The sequence below is a fragment of the Cyanistes caeruleus genome, chromosome 6 (assembly GCF_971803275.1).
Source record: "Cyanistes caeruleus chromosome 6, bCyaCae1.hap1.1, whole genome shotgun sequence".
NCBI classification, from domain to species: domain Eukaryota; kingdom Metazoa; phylum Chordata; class Aves; order Passeriformes; family Paridae; genus Cyanistes; species Cyanistes caeruleus.
In genome coordinates, this window is record NC_141706.1 from 61719791 (window position 1) to 61739356 (window position 19566).

Sequence of the window (19566 nt, forward strand, 5' to 3'; positions counted from 1 at the left end):
CATTTGGCCATCAGGGACTCCCTTCAGACTTAAACCTGCAGCAATAAGAGAGAACATTGCTGCAGCCACACTTAAGCCTCTGCTTTTGCCAGCCTGGAATTGAGGCTGGAAGCAGGGTAAGGAACACAGTGTCCTCCTTCACACAGCACATTAGGACCAGGGAAAGTTATGATAGAGCAAGCAGCTTTGGTAAGTACAGGCTGGCCTGTGGGTGAGGCCAGTTCTTGCTGGTTTGGATCATAGAAGACATCAAAGAATTGTCATTTGAATGAGCCGTGTGTCATTGCCTGCTTTCCTCACAGGAGAGCCCCAGTGCCTCAAATATGCCAAAGTTACTCAAGTGCCAAAGAAACCATTGGTTAAACCTGCAAGGTGCTGTCTGCTGTGTAAAGCTATGAGCAGGCTAAATAAAACCACCATTAGACTTAGAGAAGTCACAGTATAATAATTTTGCTGTCACTGGAGAATTTTCAAGAATTTGGCAGATTTCCTAGTTTGAATTAGTTGAATAAATTAGACAAGTAACATTTTTCAGAGGGCAGACATAAAAAGGCCTTGAGTAAATCAAGCTGTTTCATACCAATAATTTGAGTCAGCCTAAATTACCAAAAAAAAAAAAAAAAAAAAAAAATCACTTATATTTTCTTTAAGTGTGGAGTTATCAAAGGGAAAATCTGCCAGTTTTCAAAATGAGACATTTATCATCAGCCTAGGTCTCAGTGAGTGCATTTTTGTTTTAATTATAAAATAGTTTAAGAGAAAAATGCTGTGCAAGCCACATGTTTCCTTCCCCACTCTTACCCCAAGGTAGGAAGTTTCTTAAACAGGATCCATCCCCAAAGAGGCCATCTTGCCATTTCTTCAGAAAAAAGACTACATCAGTAGCACAAAGGGGGAATGCTGTCACCACAGCTGTGCCAATCTCTGCTTTATTCAGAAAAATGTAGTCTCTCTCATCTATATTTTACAGTTCACCTTACTTAGTTGGGAATTGGGAGCCATAGAACTGATGGTGTGAGTGAGGGACAGGTCTGGAAATTAACACTTCCCTGGGAGATCTGTTGTATCACATCTCTTGGCCGTCTGTTTCCAGGTGCTGCAGATTCAGACCACCACCTGTCCCCATTAAAATCACAGTTTTGTGCTCTTCTTCCCCATCTCATGAGCTAAACATGTATTTTTTTTCTGTAAATTAAAAGTGGGAATCTGATATAACAATATGCCAGTAAGATCTGGAGCCTTTGGCTTGCCCTTCCATTGTTTGTGCTTCAATCAGTCAGCTCACACCAAGATTATAAAAAACCTGACCCAGGAGTTTACAGTCTGAAGCCCAAATTGAACAGAGCAGTCAGCAGATTATGTATTCGACCAAACAATGAGGTCTTCCGTCCCTTTTTGAACCAGTTTTCATTACAGGGGTTATGTTTGTAACATATTGCTGAGAATTACACAAAACCATTATTTTTGAATTGGCAACAATGTTGTCAATAATGCAAGTTGTTAGTAAAGTGTGTATATATATATGAGAGGTAGATCAGACAGCTCTTAGCATGTTCAATTCCACATCCACATGCATGCAACATTTCAGAAACATTTCAGAAAATGTAAAGCTTAACTACTGTATGCTTTCCTTTGGAAGAGAAAGCTAGAGAAGGATGTTCCCATACATTTTCTACCTATGATATTTTACATATAGAAAGCCCCTACTGAAAGGGCCTTTATATATGATGTTAGTAGAAAGGATGTCCAAAAAAAGAATAAAATTACAGTGTTGGCATTTCTAACAAATAAACTATCTTCCCTTCCTAGTTTATCCCATTCTAAACAGTAACTGTGGAACTTTCTTCCTAATAAAGCTTTGGAGTTACTACCATGACTTCTCACCCATGCTACAGAAATACTATCCAGATGACCGAAGATTTTGTAATGCAGCAAGCTGCAACAAATATCCAGCTGAAACAGCAATTTAGTGGACTCAGAGCAAAACCTAACTATTTTTATGGCATATAAAATTATGAGGAGCCTTTCCCAATATATACCATGACTAATGATCATCAGCCTGTACAACAATGACACTTTAGCCACTCCCTCCCTGGTCACCTTTCATTTGCAATCATCAAGTCTGCTAAAAACAGGAGGAGAAATTGCAGTTTAAAAGTGAGATTTTATCAGCTTTCCCAGACAGAACCAGACTGAGAAAGAAGAGAAAAAGAAAACTTCTTCTCATAGTTGAAGGAGTAAATGAGCAACTAATAAACATTCTAATTTAATAAGTGTACATATCCTGCTAACAAATTTTCTTTTGAATAACAGAACTGAAAGGTTGATGTGGTGTTTTGATTTGGTTTGATTTTTTTCAAAGAGTAAAAGTAAATCCCACAATTAATTTATAGCAATAATGAAAAAAAAATTGAGCAATGTGCACATAAAGTTTAAGCTGGGGAATCGCAAGGCAAATAGTCATTTTCCAGTTTGGAAGTAACATCCTAACCTGTTGATTTATGTTCCCTCCACACCATTTTGCACTTAGTGAAAACAGCACTGGCCTGCATTGACAATTCTCTTGAAAAGCCCATGAACCTTGAACAGCATTGCTGAAATCCTGCATTTCTGCCATAACAAGCCTAGCAGCCTGGAGAGAGCTGATGTAAGTGGACCCAGACACAGACCCTCCGTGTCATCAGAGCTTTGCTTTCCTGTCCTGACATGGGGGATGCTGGCATGCAGCACCCACCAGGGCACGGCTTGCCCTCATGGGTGCCGGCATGTCTTCATTGACTCGACCCAATGCAGCAGTTTCTGTGATTGAAGGTGAGACTTTTTCAGCCAAACTCCTCTGCAGAAGAGCTCACAGCACAAATTCTGTGGTACCATGGCCTCTTTCCATCTGTACCTCTGCCCTCCTGCACCACCATCCATGGACAGCTACCTCTGCATTTGGGGTCTTGGAGGGAAAGCCAGGGTGTCATGGAGCAATGTTTTCTACCTCTAATTTGCCAGAGGGTCACGACCCATCAGAGTTTTCCACCATCCACTGTTGTTAGAGGACACGAAGTAGGAAGAGAGGGTTCATATTACAGCAGCTGAGGTTTTATTTCTCAGGAGGCGAAAAGCTTTTATTTCAGGGTTTTTAACCCTTTTTATAAGGTGTTCCTATACAGGTTAACCTGAATGGTACAAGAAACAACACTTCTCTCATCCCATTGGTGGGACAAGAGAAAAAACTCTCAGAACATCTGTGTCATTGTTTTGAGAACTAAAATCTTATTTACACAACAGTCTTTGAGAGAGAAAAGCTTCTCAAAAGACTTTCCCTTGGGAAACAGTTCAGCCACTAAGAGCCTGGAACTCTCTCAGGCTCAGAAAATCATGTCCACAATCCACAACACTGCCACTTCAGCCTGTCACTGTCACATAATCCCCCCCCTAGGTGACATTTCCTCCTGGATATTAGAGGTTTTGTACTAGAAAAGGTCCCGAGAGACCAAAATGACAAAAACTAACCAGCCCTGAGGAGGTCAGGGGGAGCAGCACAGTGCTGATCAGGACATTCACCAATATAACACTGTTGAGTCTTCTGGGAAAACTTGATCAGAATGGGAACCTGAATGTAAACAAATGACTACTTCTGGATTCTTCTAGCCCAGCAGGCCAGACCAGGTAAATATCAACTATCTCAGCATTCCAGCAGCTATTAGAAATACACAGATAGGTTTCAATCATGCTTACTAATACAACAGTAAGGAAGGGAGTTTCAGGTATTGTGTTAATCAACAGGTGCTAAAGGAATACAACCTTTCTGGAGGCAAAGTTTGGCATGACAGTCTTTTCTTTTCCATGACATGTACTAGAGAGCACAGAAACACAATCAGCAAGACCACTTTCTTGCTCCAAGTCTCAATATTTGAACAGATGAGTCACTGATACATGCTTCAGATATTCCTATGCTAAAACTAGGTTATAAGTCATATGTATGAAATCTACTCCTGTGCTATAAGCTGCCTCTGACAGCTTTTTCCAAATACTGACCTAGAGAATGTCTGGTATGTTCAGACTGATCTAAGAAGTCTGGATTTTATATTCATGATCCCAATTTATAAGCACATGTCACACAAATGGACTTGTCTCAGCACTGATTTCAAGAGCTAAGGAAAATGCAGCAACAGGAAAAGCTTTGCTGGTCCATTGGCTGAAGAAGCCAAATTTCATCAGATGTATATGCTTCCATTGCATTAGTAAAGGGAAAATACAGATTTTTCTGGCAGCATCTGAGTACAAAATAAAGAGTTCATGACTGAAACTGATAAATATGCACTATTCATTAGTACACACAGGGAGAAGTGTAGAAAAGAGCTGTTATAGGTGCTCTGATGACTAAGATAAGGGTCTAAGATTCAGGAAAACTGGATATAATTGAAGGCTCTGACAGACTTTCTTTATGACCTTGGACTATTCATCAGATACTGCCAACCCCAAGTTATCCAGCTATACAATGAAGATGTGTTTAATTAAAGCCCCTCCACTCTATTTTGGTTGGTTCTCCTACATTGTTATGCAGAGACATGGACCAAGAGGGAGATTTCTTTGACCATGAAGGAAAGGAGGGATGGGGTGTGAGAATCCTTTCAGAGATGAATGTGATTTGATCCAAGAAACAAGCAAAGCACAGCCCTAGCAAGCCTGGGGGCTGAAGGAGAGGCTGCATCCATGCAGGTGGCCTGGAGTTGGAGCTGGGGGACAGGGATTGCTGTTGGAAGAATTAGCACTGTAGGGACAACAGACCCACCTGGAAGGAGGGTGTAGGTTTTACTATCAAAGCCAAATTCATCTTCTTTGACTTAAATCAGAGCTACAATGATTTGCACCAGAAAAACAGCTGGTTCTGAAATCAAAATAGCTCCTTAGTCAAGGGCACGTTCCAGGACTTGGATCATCTTTAGCAAAGGAGAGAGGTTCAGTGTCAGAGAGTTTGACAGGGAACATGGGAAAAGCTAACTGACCTTTATGGAGAATGTAGGCACAGGGAACCAAGGCTTAATCCTCAAAAAGCCCTGAGGTATCACTCTCATTGGTGCCAGGAAATTTGTGCCCCTCTAAACAGGCAGACATACTTACCAACAGAGCATACAGGTCCAGATGCTGTGTGTGCCTTGATTATTGCATAATATTATCAACCAGATTTTTTTTAAACCTTTAAAATGCCCTGTTCAGACAAATCCAGCTTCATTTTTCAGAGGTCAGTAAAAGGAACGGCTCATTTCTTTGATGTAAATATTAACTGAGTCTGTTGAATCTGCTCTCTCACAGAATCACTTCTTTCCCAAAGAGAGTAAAATGATATGTGGTCAGACACAATGAATTTCCCTTTTGCCAAACTGGAATACCATCACTAGAGCATTAAGAGAATTGATCTGGGGTAGCTCAGGAAGCACCTTTAAAAAGTGCAGTATCAACAGTTCTGCCTTGTAAGGATGAGACATACACAGATCTCTGAATTTCCTATAAACTTACTTGAGTCCTTGTAAAACATTTTAATTCTCTTGGCAAAACCACTAAGCCTTTATGGAGATGCCTTTGTGACTTGTCTTTTGGAGATCCATCTCCCTCCTTCTGTTTCTTTTCCAGGTAAGAGCAAGCCAAGAATTACAGAGTTCTGTGCAATTAATAAAAGTGTCATCCCTGGACACTTTGCCACTGACATGGACCAGCTCCTGCATTTTGCTCACCACTGCAAGTGCCATTGCATCGGGAATTATTGACATTGCCACCGAGGGGGCTATAGCTGTGTGAGTATAAATAAGCACAGTGCTAGGAAAAGGCACTCAAGGATAAATAGCAAAGGTAGTGCATTGTGTGGGACCGAAATAACTCCATGCTGTTCACTGACAGTATCTTCTGCTGGCTGTCATGTACTGGCTATTTCTAGCCAGGGCCCTTGTCTTCTCCTGAAAGGCAAAAAGCATGTGTGGCTTCAGAAGCCATGGGGCTCCTCTCTGTCCCTCCAAGATGGTGACACTGAGAAGCTGAGACCCATTTACAAGTACACTGTGAGTAGCAGTGCTCGATATCCAATATCTGCCAGCATTTTCAGAGCTGTGAAGATCCCAGGCAAAATTACCAGCACCTGTATGGACTCCCTCTCTTGCAATCACAGGGGCTCTTCAGCAGCCCCCTGTGATAGGGACCAGTTTGGGGGTTTCACCCATGCTCTGCACCCCCAGAGGAGGCTTATGGGTGCCACTAGGGAACTAAAACATACAAATTATCTCGTTGAGAGGCAGACCATGACAGAAAGATTTGGGCTAAGTCAATTGGTGTATGTCCCCTCAATGCATCTCACCAATTTGGGTGAGCAGGTCTGTGGGTGTTTGGAACTGTGAGGGGAGAGAAGGATGCAACAGGTCCATAATGTCCATGTCTTGATGCAGTGGGGAGAGGGAGAGCCAGGGGTCCGTTCTGCAAACTGGACCAATTAAATACCAATTTGACCCTAGACTAATGAGTGTTGAAAGAGCCACACTCCTGGCATGTGACTCCATAGATGTTAATTCATCAAGGATGAGCTTGGCTTGGATGATACCTCAGATAAGAACCACAGAGAAGTATTTTGTCAAAATACAATAAATAAACAAGTTCCTGATCTTCAATGGAACTGACAAAGATTCACATTTAGAACTCACTGGAAAGCTAAAACAATGTTTTGGCATTTATAATGGCATTTGTAAATGTCCTCTTAGCACTTGAATTGTGTTATTTTACTCTACAAGTTACTATTGCACTGATTCATTTTTTCTTTGTTTGTTCTATTTTAAAGTATAACATTATGGAGCAATCCAGAGCTCAAAGCCAATTCGCTGTTTTGCTCTCCAGGGTACAGAGATGTTTATTTCAAAACGAATCTTTTAATGATCTTTTCCAATTACAAAATAATGAAAGAAAGACAATTCTTATCCTGTATTAGTTATTGTATTACATGTAAGCCCATTTAAGCAGTAAATTACTCATGATATTAAAGCTAGATTCCTGGATTTTTATGCAACTTTGCTTTGCTACCAGCCTTCTCCTCAGTGCAGTACATTAGTTTTCCCTTTGAAGAGAATGTCCCCTCTTGAGTGATATTCTAGTCATAACAGTCAGGTATTTCAGACTGTGAAGGGAAGGTCAAAAACTAAAAAATAATATAGTTCTGCTCATGCCAAGGGGATAGTAACACAGCAATCAAGCCCTGTTTGGAAATTAAATTAGAATAGCACAGAAGGCAATTATTTTAATGCAGATATGCTCTCAGCAAGGTTTCTCAACTTTATGTAGTCACACAACTTCTGCTGAAAGATTATGCCTGGGACATTTGGACTGTCATCAACCAGTAGCTCAGACTTAACATTAAAAAGAAGTACTACTCTTTAAAGAAATTATCTAAATTGTCTATTTCATTTCTAATAGGTACATGCAGTTTTGTCCTGCTTAAAGTTACATCCTCACTACAAAGTTAAGCTCAGTTCTTATTGGGTTTTGCTCCACCAGATTTCATCATCCAGAGTGATGGTTCAGAAATACTGTGAGTTCTGCTCCAGGACATTCATGGCTCCATGTTCTCAGTCAGCAGGGGATGCAGTGTCTTGCTTGTCCACATCTGCTGCTTCAGGCCTGGAAAATCTGTTTGTGCTTCTAGCCAGAAGTCTCAAGAGTCTTAAGTAGCCTCCAGCAAAACTCTTCTGCAATAGTGTTGAAATAAAAAATGTTAATATGTCCAGAAAATTGATGAAACCCAAATTAATCCTGAAGCAGTTATGGCAGCCTTTCTGTGCATATGACTCTGCTGAACCAGCAACTGTGCAACATCTGAAGCAGCAGCCATTCAGGGACAAAGTAAGAGCGTACCAAGAAATCCAAGGTCTGCTTTGGCATGTTTCAGAGAGCATTTCTGCTGCTAACTCCTAAGTGTCAAGTCCATCACTGCACTCTGCTGCCATTGCAGCCTCTGCCAGCTCAGAGAGACAAGAACAGATCCACTATCAGCTGCCACGGTTGATCATGTTGATGTAAATTCCATTTCAGAAAGGTCTCAGCCAACCTGGGACTCATATTAGATCTTTTAGGGACTCATGAAGTCCTTCACCAGCACCTTGAGTCAGGACAGGAAGTCCTGCAGTACCTATAGCACACCTGAAGGCAGATTAGAGTGGAACAGCAGGGTGATGCTTAAACCCTGTAATCCTCACAACCACAGGTTAGAGACCTTCCTGGCAGCTCTGGTTCCTGGACTACTACTACTACCACCACCCTCTCATTTAGATTCCAGTCACATGGGTGATTTTGGGGGCTCTGTGGCATTTAGGAGATGCTACATTCAATGTTGCACAATTTAAGGCATATTTCTGGGGAATTGAGCAGTGGAATTTTCTTGGTCTTCCTTTCACTACTAATGTACCTGTAGAAGCCCATCCTGTTGATCTTCCCATCATCACCAGCTATCAGCTCAAACCCAGTTTTGGCTTTCTTAATCCCATCCTGTGTAGCTCTGCACTGCTCCTTGATTTCCTGTCCCCGCTTCCCCCGTTACGTGTTTTTTTATGTGTGAGTTAGTCAGTAGTTCTCTGTACACCCTGGCTTCATGAACTGCCTTCTTAACCTCCTGCATGACAGTAGGGATCATGCCTGGGCTTTGAGGAGACGGCCCTTGAAGATCATCCACCCTAAACATCCCTTCACTCTTCACAGCAATATCCCATGACAAGCTGCTTGCTAGTTTCCTCAGCAAGCCAAACTCTGGTGTTCTGAGCCCAGGATCCTTTTTCTGCTGCTCACCTATCTCTGGTTTCTCATGGTCTGAAATTCTACCACTTCTTATTCTCTCCAAGGCTTCCATTGACCATCACAACCCCAACCATTTCTCCCTTGTTTGTGAGTAGCAAATCAATCAGAGCACTCCTCTACTCAGCATGGCCAGAACCCATGTTGAGAAATCATCCCGGACCCTGACTCCAGAAATCTGCATTTCTTACCCTACTGTGTTTCCTGCTCAAGCAGATTTTATATCAGGCAGTAAATCTTAACAAAACTAGAGCTTGAGGCAGTGACACTTTTTCCATGAGTGAGATAAGGCTTCATCTTTTTTGTATTTTTGGCCAGGTGAGCTGTAGGAAATGCTTACCCTGTGTTGGCCTTCCCTCTGCACCTGGCCTTCAGAATTCCATCCATCTGGGCTGCTCCTGCCTGTGCAGAGCATAACTGTCCTTCACATCTCACCCTCCTCCTTCTAAAATGCACATTTCCACCCATCACAGCTGTTAGAGCTCTTACGGCGCATAAGTACGAAGGAGCAATGGGTGGGTCAGTACCCTGCCTATCCAGCTCCAGCATCCTGGGAATACTGTGTCTCCCAATCCAATCGATATGGAGATCCAGGCATCATCTCAAGATGACTTGCTGAAACACCTAAATTAGATGGTGCACCTTCATCTCTTGATTATTACTCTGAAAAATGATAATAATAGCCTTGGGGCAAGGCTTTAATCCACAATCCCCACACATCCCATTATAGTTACAAACACGTTATGCATACTCTGTCAGGTTCAGTAGAAAGAATAACTATTCTTCTCCAATGTTGTAAAGACAGGTGAACAATGGAAGTCCTCTCAAAGATCTGTTTTCCTTTTCCTTCAGAAAGTCAAGGACTTCCCTGCTTGTCCACATAAGGTCATGGTTGATGTGCTTTTGTTGGCTTCATATAGGAGAGAAAAAAGGGAGGAGCCACACAGAAGGGAGCCCATTTGAGGTCAGACCTCATCAGGACCAGCAGACTTGGGAATTTGTGTCCAGATGTGACTTGTTTGTGTTTGTTTCTGCTGTATTCAAGGAAAGGGGGGGAAAAACTGTTTATTCTTCTGTAAATAAACAAGATCACAGGGAAAAATGACATGACATTTATATGAGCTTTGTCTCTTCCAAATAGAAAGGCTGTGACAGGTGACAGCATACTTACAGCCTGTTCCTTGAGCCTTAGTATGATCTCTTTCACATGGAAGAAGAATTAGGGTAAGAACATCTTGAAATTCCTCAAATTGCAGTTTTGTTTCTTTCCTTCAAGCTGTAAAAATCTCACTGCAGATATTTACAGTTCAGTTTAAGCAACAGGAGCTGTAACTAGTTTGTGGTCCTTCCAGTGCAGCCTCTTTAAAGGACGAAGATCTTAGTCCCAGCCAGCACAGGAGCACATATCTCTAACACTTGGAAGCAGGATAATCCAGAAAGGAAATACAGATTTTAAGGAAATCCAGATTGACAACCTCTCTTCCTGCAGCAAATCACTGCCTGATCCAGTTTCCAGTTTGACTGCTGGTCTGTTTTCTGCAGTACACCTGCAGGTAAAAAGGCAATACAAGCAACACACCCATTCCCAGGTGAGGAGCAAGTGAGTCGATGGTGCAGCTGTGTCTGTACAAAGGAGCTGCTAATGGTTCTCTTTGAGTGGAGGATGGTTGGTTGGTTGGTTGGTTTGGCTTTGACAGGGTAAGGGACACAAACCATAGAATAAACAGAAGCAATAAGAAGCATCTTTAGAGTTCTTTCAGAGAGTGATTTGGCTATCTGTGAGGGGAATTAAATGGATGAGCTAAAAAATTGTTTTTCCCCAGGCAGAGAGGAAACACTGGTGGGATCAGGAAACACAATGGCATCTCTAACTGCTGCACTAACCAGTGAACTAACACTGGTCTCACTAGAGCTTAGCACTACTAAAATGTCTCTATGATTCCAAGCAAAAACAGAGAAATACTGTAATTTTGCTGATGAAATGCTGGTTTTGGCCTGCACAGAAAAATGCATTGTTCAGACTGCTTTGGTATTCAATGTATATCAGGTACTGGCCCCTAACAGGACAAGAAGAACAGTCTGAACCAGACAGATCGGAGACAGGGAACCTGCAGGACCTCCAGGTCCTGTCATGCTGGCTCACAGAGAGCCTGCTGCTTCATAGGCTGCTGCTCCAAACGCACCTGCAATACAAGTAAAATTGACTTGAGCTCACTTCACTTTTTTCCATACCTCAAGACACCCAGCTACACATGGTCACCCCATATCCAGCTGCCTCCCCTTGCTACACTGCCCCCTTTCTCAAGCTGCAATGCCTGAATCTCCCAAGGACAGAGTTTCCTTAATTAATCATCAGGCAGACTTTTTTTTCTTTTCTCTGTCTCTTTTTCCATTTCTGAGTTGCGACGTTTCCTGCCAATGTTCTGCTTGGAATGAATTTCTACAACAGAGCCGTAAAACTTCTGAAAATAGATACTTACACTGGAAAGCCTGACACACCCTATATGGAGCCTGTGAGTGGCAGAACCATAATCAAAAGAGAGTCAAGGCACTAGGCTGTGCTAACAGCATTCAATTAAGCTCTGAGCAAAGCAGCCCTAAGAGAAGAAAGTAAATGGGAACTTTGTAAACGCCCCCAGGCTCTTTTCATCACTCAGAGACATTTCAGTTTCTTCTCTTTAGGGTGACCCTAGCTCAGGCAAGTTATTCCAATACAGCTGGTACATTCAGAACCCCTTGAAAAATAAAAATTCTCGGAAATAGCCAACTGTCGTGATTTCCTGATATGAAACTGCGTGTAAAACCTATGGGGGAAAAAAGCCAGTAGTCATATGATATGTCTGAGCTCTGCCTATCATTAGCAAGGGTGAGTTTTTCAGGGTAAAATTCTCCTGGGCCAAATAACAGGAGAGTGATAAATAAAGCTTGTCAACTGCCCCTTCTGACTCACTCTCTCCTGCTCAAGGGTGACTCACTGTCATATGTGAAAGGCTGCCAGGTCTTGCTTACATGCTGAAACAAGCATGGGTTCTCTGTATTACACACATATAACCTCAGAAAAAGCAGACGCTTGCTGCTGAGAAGACAGCCCTAGAAAGGATTCTGCTGACTAAAGGACCTGAACTTCAAGGTATTTCTCAACCCTTTCTGAAAAGTTCAAGGTTGTTGTCAGATTACCACAGAAAACTTAGATGCAAAGCCATGGTTGAGGACTTGGCTGTGAATGCAGCGTTTTAAACCACGGCTTATGGACATGAGGGTTTACCCAGGTAACTCCTATGGGGTGAGCCAGCCAGCATGTTCTAGGTGCAGACAGAAGTAACCGAGACCCTGCCTGGTCTAGAGCTGCCTTTTGTCCAAGGAAAATGGCATGAAAAAAGCAGTCCCCTGTTGCTCACTATTTCATGAGGCTGCTCCCTCAAGAAGCCTGTGAGGAGCCTGCCTCGAATCTGTAGAGGGACAAACAAAGCACATTGAACATCATCTCTGAGTGTGAGTAACTCATCGACTGTTCCTGAGCTGCTGCTCAGCACTCCCTCCTCTCTGCAGTGACAAGGACCTTGCAGGTCAGTGGCCATGCACAAAAAGCTTGTTTGCACCCAGGAGCCTTGCTGCCTACGTGAGTGTGTGCTCCACCCTTTGGTCTTCTCCTGTCATCCCAGGCCCACCACCGGCCAAGTGCGCAACTCTGTGAAATCTCTGCCGCAGGCACTAATAACAAATCCCAGTTATTAGCACATACCACAGTCTGCATTGCCCTGAAGACAGGTGGCAAAGGACACCTTGCCCTTGTACTCTTTGGAAGGCTCCTTGCACTGTCTGTTGCCGAGCCATGACAAAGCAAGGTGCTTTCACAAGGACGAGCGTGCTGGGATGTCAAACCCACAGGTCCCGGAGGGCCCTGTGTTGCAGCTAGAGGGACACAGCTACACCTGTCCTTTAGCACACAGAAGACTCCTAATGCAGGAACTGACTGGAACTGAGGGGAAGATGTCCCACAGCCTTCCTCAGCTCCAGGTACTGGCCAACATCTTGCTGCATCATGTAGGGAAACCATGCTGCCACTGGGCAGTGATACCTCAGCTGCCTCCTGCGTGTTCTGCCAGGCGTGCACCGTCCAGGAGTCACCCATGCAGCTGGGAAAGCCACTTGCACGTGCTTTGACCCAGAAAAACTGCAGCTAAAGCCCCATCTTAAGGTCTCACCACCATTTTTCAGACCATATGATCTCTAACATGTCTGCCCAAAATGAAGGTATAACCTAGAAATGTTAATTTTGAATAGAATCACAGAATGGTTTGGATTGGAACAGACTTAAAGATCATCTAGTTCCAACTCCCCTGCCAAGGGCACGGACACCTTGCACTAGACCAGGTTGTTCAGAGAATAAAGAGTGTACCATCATTTATATGAGGAAGATACAGAAGCCACACACAGTTCTAAGTATATCTTTTATATTTATTCTCCTCTGGGAGAAGGTTTCCATCATCTAAAATTTCGAAGAGGTTATTTTAAATATTTTTGCTGTGTACCAGAACGGATGTCTAATGAAAAGCTTGAAGAGAAGCTGCAGGCCACAACAGTCTCATCCAATGGCAAAAGGACTTACCTGACACATGGAAAATAAGCCTGGGCCACAATGCTACTTAGGCATTTAATATCACACGTGCAAGTCTAAGTGAGAAGACTAAGTATTAGCTGTGAACCTGCACTCCAGGTGTCTGTCTCAGTAAGGCAGTGCAGGGCCATCCCACAGAAGTGATCCAGTCCCTGGACTATTGGTTACTCCAGAAGAAATACATTTCTCATCATAATTACACTGCAGATTTTTGTTCTTTTAAAAACCAAACCACATATTGCAAGGGTAAAAGTATTCTTTTTATCCAGAATTCATATATTTTACTGAAAATTTTCCAAACTGGCACTAATGTATCAAATTTCTCTCTTTAGCAATGATGAAATATTATACCTGTGGTTTTCTTCCAGTGTTTATTCGTCCATTATTTTTCCATTTATTTTTATCAGCTATGACCAAGTTTTAGTTTTCATCCATTTAGATTTCACCCTAAATTTTCCTTGCTAAAATTTCCATGCTAATACTTTAGTATTTGGCAAGTACAGATAGTTTTACAGGCAAAATAGTCATAATTAAGGTTAATTCTATCCAAGAAAAAAAATAGGAAAAAAAAAAAAAAGTGAACACAATTTATTAGAGATTTTGGAATGGCTTCCTTCAGAAGCAAAATGTCACCAATTTTTTGGCTCCACTAAGTCATGCCTCCTGGTTGTTTTTCAAACTCATTAGAAAAGCAGGGTTGACATTGAAATCAATAATCATATTCATCTGCAGGTGTCAAAGCAGTTGTCAAAATCAGCCAGGAAAATAATCTCAGAAATGGCCCAATGAAGGGATTAAGATGAAGGACCAGGAACTACAGCTTAGATCTCCAGTCTCTTGTGTGCCAAAGTCCCCCAGCTTTGACAAATGAGTTAAGCTGCAATTTCAAAGTGATTTAATGAGCAAAGTGAAACCATGTTGTCACACAGAGCCACTGCTGATTGCAGTCACCTTCTCCATTGCTCCTTGGAGCACAGTGCTGCCACTGCTCAGCCTTCCTCTGAGGGCTTCTCGGGGTGGCAAACTGAAGTCATCCATCAGGATAGAGGAACCACTCATCCTTGTTCTTGTTCTTCCACTTCCTCTTCTCCTCCATTGGTCCATGGGTTGTGCTCATCCAAGATTTTAACTCACTACAATGAGCTCCAGTGATGCCCACCCTGTTAGAAAACATCATGTTAATCTGCCTGACACAACGAAGAAAAGAAAAACAGGAGAGAGGGGGACAGGTTTGGAATGTTTCCTGGGCAAACCTGCAATGAACCTTGCCTCCTTTAGCAGAGAATGCCTGCTCTGCCCCAGGGGAAAACAAATAACCGTGCTTGTGCTCTCAGCACCTTGAAAACCCATTGTGTTTGTGTCTGGAGTGAGCATGCACACAGCAGAGATTGCAGACATCCCAGTGGAGCTCCCTGAGAGTTTGCTTCCTTTGCATACCAATTACATGACTCTGTGCATAATGCATAAAGCCAAGATGCTCGGGATGCACACGATGATCCCAGAACATGCACAGAACAATTACAGGAGCATTTGCAGCAAATTTCATGCTCTCAAGAAATACCAGACTCACTGGTCATGTGCTGGAGACATATCCAGAGATTTTGCATGTGCAGTGCTGTAGCATTCACGAAGGCAATTCTGAATTTCTCATTTCCATTCAAAGGAAGACTTAAAAGGAGCTTTCCATACACTTTAACAGAGCAAAACTGATTTACTGTAGTAGTCCTGAGTTATTGCATTTAAAAGTACTGCAGCAATGCTGCTGTTAACCACAGCTGGATGGGAAATGGAATTCCTCTCCTATGGCATACACAGGCTTGAAACACTTTGTGTTTATCATTAATCAGCAGAAAAGGTTCTATTTCTTTTACCATCAAAACTGTGTATTTAATGTACAATGTAGTAACAAAATTACTTTTTTGGAATAAAGTACATCAGTAATTTCAGATCAGAACATTATTAAAAACTAAAAGTCAGGAAGACTGAAGAAGTTGGAATGAATCATAAGCAAAGAAACAAACCCCATTTTGACTCTCAGAAGTTTTGACTAACTTCTTCTCAAGCTTATGTTAAGGCATATTTCCTTTCCACAGAAAACTTATGATTTTTAAACAAGCACTACAATTGGTGGTAGGTGTTTTGCCATTGGAAAACCAAAAGAACTGTCCCTGCAAGCTTCAGGCTCTCTCATGCCTCTCAGAACCCACACTCCTGTTCCTCATGTGCAGACCAAATTCTCAGCCTAGTGGCCCCTTTTCCAGTGAGAAAGGTTTAGGTTTTATCCTTCCTCATAGCACTACCAAATCCATGCATGGACCAGTGAAGATTTAAAACTGTTTGTTATAAAGGTATGCAGATAAATGAAGCTAGAAACAAAGTGAGCTCAGATGGATTCCATCTTGCTCAACTCTGAACAGTTTGGCTTAGTCTTGGCTAGTCTAACCTGAGATCACCACCCAGTTTCCCTCAATAATCAATGGCAAGAGACTGATGGGATGAGTGACTCTGTGGGGGTTTCTATCACACACATCTGTCTCAAGAGGCAACAATTCACCCTCTGGCTTCTTTATCCCACAGTGGCTGTTGAGGCAGCTGAAGGCATGGTCTGACTGGACAGAGAGTGTTTAGGCAGCTGCAGGTAGACAAGATGATCCCCACCCTGAATGACAGCATTATTATCACAGAAAATATCACTCCCCAAACACCAACTCATTGCATCTCTCCTCCAAGTGTCTGCTTGCCAATAAAAAAACAAAATCTGGCTTTTCACTCCTATGTAATGTTTGTCATCTCTGGTATAAACTGCATTAACTCCCTACATATCTGATCTCTACCAAGTCTGTTCTTGAAAAGATGGCAACCCTGGGACTACTGGGTATCCTTGGAATTGAATCCACAGTTCCACTCTTTCAAGGAAAAGCTTCCCAGTTTATGAAGTACAAAGTATAATTTGGGCCCAGATATTCTGCATTGATTCTGCTGAAGCCTGCTAGATGGCAAGTCTCACAAATGGCTGATGGAGCTATATGTGGCAGGCCAGAAGAGCTCATTGACATCTAGAAATGTCACCAAAGGCAATGAAAATGAAAGACTGTAAAATTTTTTACCTACAGAGATGAAACGATGAGAAGAAATGTGTAGAGCAGACTTCCCAGAGGGACCTCAGGCTGTGGTGGGAACTGTCTGGAGTCCAAGAGCCACCAAGGGACTGAAACTCCCCAGCTTAGGGCTCCAAGGGGAAAAGATTTGAGCTGAAGGGCAAAGAGATGGTATTTTACAGAGACATCTAGGCTCTGGAGGTAAAATGTTATTCTATGCAATCTGCCCTACAAATAAACCACTGGGGGAAGCAAAAACAAAGGAGCATTTAGGTGTATGTGCAAGGGAGGGACACGCTCTGGGCTGACATTCAGTCACACTCTCTGTTTATCTTTGTGACTTTTTTACCTCAAAGAAGCTCAGATCTCTGTGCAATGATGTTTTTCTCCTAAGGCAGCAAACAAGAGCACAAAATTAATAGCAGCAGTCGTCCTTTCAGTTCTCTGAACAGAGCATTGAATATGACTCATGGGGCTATGCCAAGCTGGCATTCCACCAGGGCAATAAAGTCATTGCTGGTAGATCCTCATTAACAGCACGCAGCGACCCACTGTCCAAGAGAAAGAGGGGACTTCTGCATTGCCTCAGAAGAAGAAAATGCAAAATGTTGTGTGGCTGAGTTAATTAAATCTGACAGAGAACAAAGCTGGTTGTGATGAGCAGGCAAGGCTCCCCTGCTATGCTATCTAGACTGAGGTCTCTGCATGGGCCCCTCAAAAGTGGTCAGTGCTGATCTAACCCAGTTACCACTGAAGTCAATTAAAAAAACTCTTCCTAACATCACTGGAAGAGCAACAAGCAGAGTTATTGGGGGCACAAAGCCAGGACAACACTGAGACAATAAACTTGAAAACCAGGAAGGAGGTGCCTGATGTATCTCCAAGAAGAAATACAAAACATGCCCAAGAACAATAAAGGGCCTTTGTTAGAGAAGCAGCAATTTGCCCAGTGGAAGCCAAAGAGATGCTGTCGCCACCCACTTGAGCCCCAGACGGTCACACAAAGCCAAATGACCATGGTGGAGGTGGCCATTAGACAGAGGGTGATGCACACATCCCATTCAGTTCTCCTGGAGATGGCACAACTCACCCTCGTGGGAATGCAAGCATGTTTTCCCTGCTAACCTACAGATCCCCAGAGCTCTGGCTTGGTCCTGCCAGATGCACAGGAGCTGTCTCCACATCAGCTCACCAGCTCCTGATGTGTCCCTTACCTTCCTGATAGCTTCAGGTGGTCCAGACCTTGATCCCCAGCTGCCAGAAATATCAATGCAGAGCTGTCCATGAAGACAATACCTTTCAGCCCTTTAGCTCTGTTTAGCATCCCTGGACATCAATTTACTGATTTTTTGATCAAGAAAATCATGTATCTCCATACCTGGCTCCCACCAGCCACAATCCTGCTGATACTTCACATATATACAAGGGAAAAGAGGCCTGACTCTGCATGCACAGCATGGCCCTTTGCCAAAGAAAACTCCCAAAACAGCTCCAGTGACTTGGGTTCCTTATGGATTCTGGTAAAGCACAACATTCTGTCTTCAGAGTACTGGAGAAGAGAAACCCAAAGTGACCCCAGGTTCTTGAACCTAAATCTGAAACCCAGATTCTTCTTGTAACATTATACAGCTCTGGTATATACAGGTATCTGGGAACCAAGCTCCTAGTTTAGCAGAGAAACCTGTGTAGAAGCCAAGAACAGAAAACAACACTAATAATTAGAGACAAAGAAGGCCAGGGGTCTTCACCCTTCTTTCTCCCAGTGCTTTCTTCCCCAAGGTGAGGCACTAAGCCAAAAGACCTGAGTGAAGTAAAGTTTCCTAAAAGAAGTATTGAACTAGAAGGCACCTCCCATGTCTAGGGCACAGTTGCTAATTAGGAAAATACAGAAAAGGGTCAGGAAAACATCCTGGAGCAACGAGCTTCAGGACAGGACTTTTAAGAAGTTTGAAAGAGTGAGCAAAAAGCATCATGGCTTCTATTAACATAACAATATTTATTATAGAATTGACATAGAAATATTGATTTCTCAGAGCTGAGAAAGGGCTGGGGTGAGTTCATGCATAAAATAAAGGAGGCCAGCACAACCCTGTTTGCCCCATTGATGCAGCTGTGGGAACACTCTGTATTCTTCCCATCGTGACAAATACCCATAAGGAAACTGGCATTACAGAAAGGTTGCACAATCCTCATAACTTAAAAGGAGAAAGCCAGACACACCTATTCCTTCCTTAGCATTGGAGGCACAAAAGGACTAATGCTAACACATACAAATAACAGGTCTGCAGGAACTCTCAAGTTCCAGTCTGGAATAGTGTCATGATAGGATTTTAATGCTGCATTTTACAAACAATCTAAGTGTTTAAGCTGAAGATGATCTCCACCTAAGCAAACCTTTTTACAATTTCAGGGAAAACACTTCAGTGAAATATCAATAATTTCATGTGAACACATAGACATTTGGCAGATCTGGCAGGGAAAGCACTTGACCAACATAGTATAAGATTTCAGTGAAATGTTGCTATGGTAAATTGGAATGAAAAGTAGCAGCTTCAACACCACCATGAACCCACAGCTGGGTTATAAAGAAATGCAGCAAAACTGGGGGTGATACACTGTCAAGAGTCTTTTTAATCTAAACATTTTTATGTTAAAAAATAACTCATCAAAAGTAACCTTGCCCACAGTTTCCATTTCATCCAAATCCATGTGTGCTCAAAAAATTCCTAACCATCTTATAATTAAGAGTGTTAACCAGTTCTGTCCTTTAGCTCTTGTACTTGGCCGTCCATGATGGTCTGGGAGGATCCAGATAACATTTAAGGCTGGAATGAATCAGCCTGGAAAAGATTATGTTTATATAATTGCAGCATGGTATGGGAAGTGCCCTATATTATAACAGGCTCAGCATTAGCCTAACTCTGAAGGCAGCTGTAGTCAGCCACCCTGCTATGAGTAACTCAGTGAGCCCTCTCCTCACACCATGAGGACTTTAAAAACACAGCCCTTTTACAGCCTGTGTCTTTCCACAGCCTG

At 42.7% G+C, this 19566-nt stretch overlaps 1 protein-coding gene across 1 annotated transcript in view; it reads right to left on the minus strand.

The window, feature by feature from the left end:
• Window positions 1-14398: 14398 nt before the first annotated feature.
• Window positions 14399-19566, minus strand: part of ZBTB1 (zinc finger and BTB domain containing 1) — a 55981-nt gene continuing 50813 nt past the window's right edge. Inside the window, exon 3 of the mRNA XM_086892485.1 lies at window positions 14399-14592. Coding sequence (XP_086748611.1) covers window positions 14463-14592 — 130 coding nt within the window. The 3' untranslated portion in view covers window positions 14399-14462. The remainder of the gene's footprint in view (window positions 14593-19566) is intronic.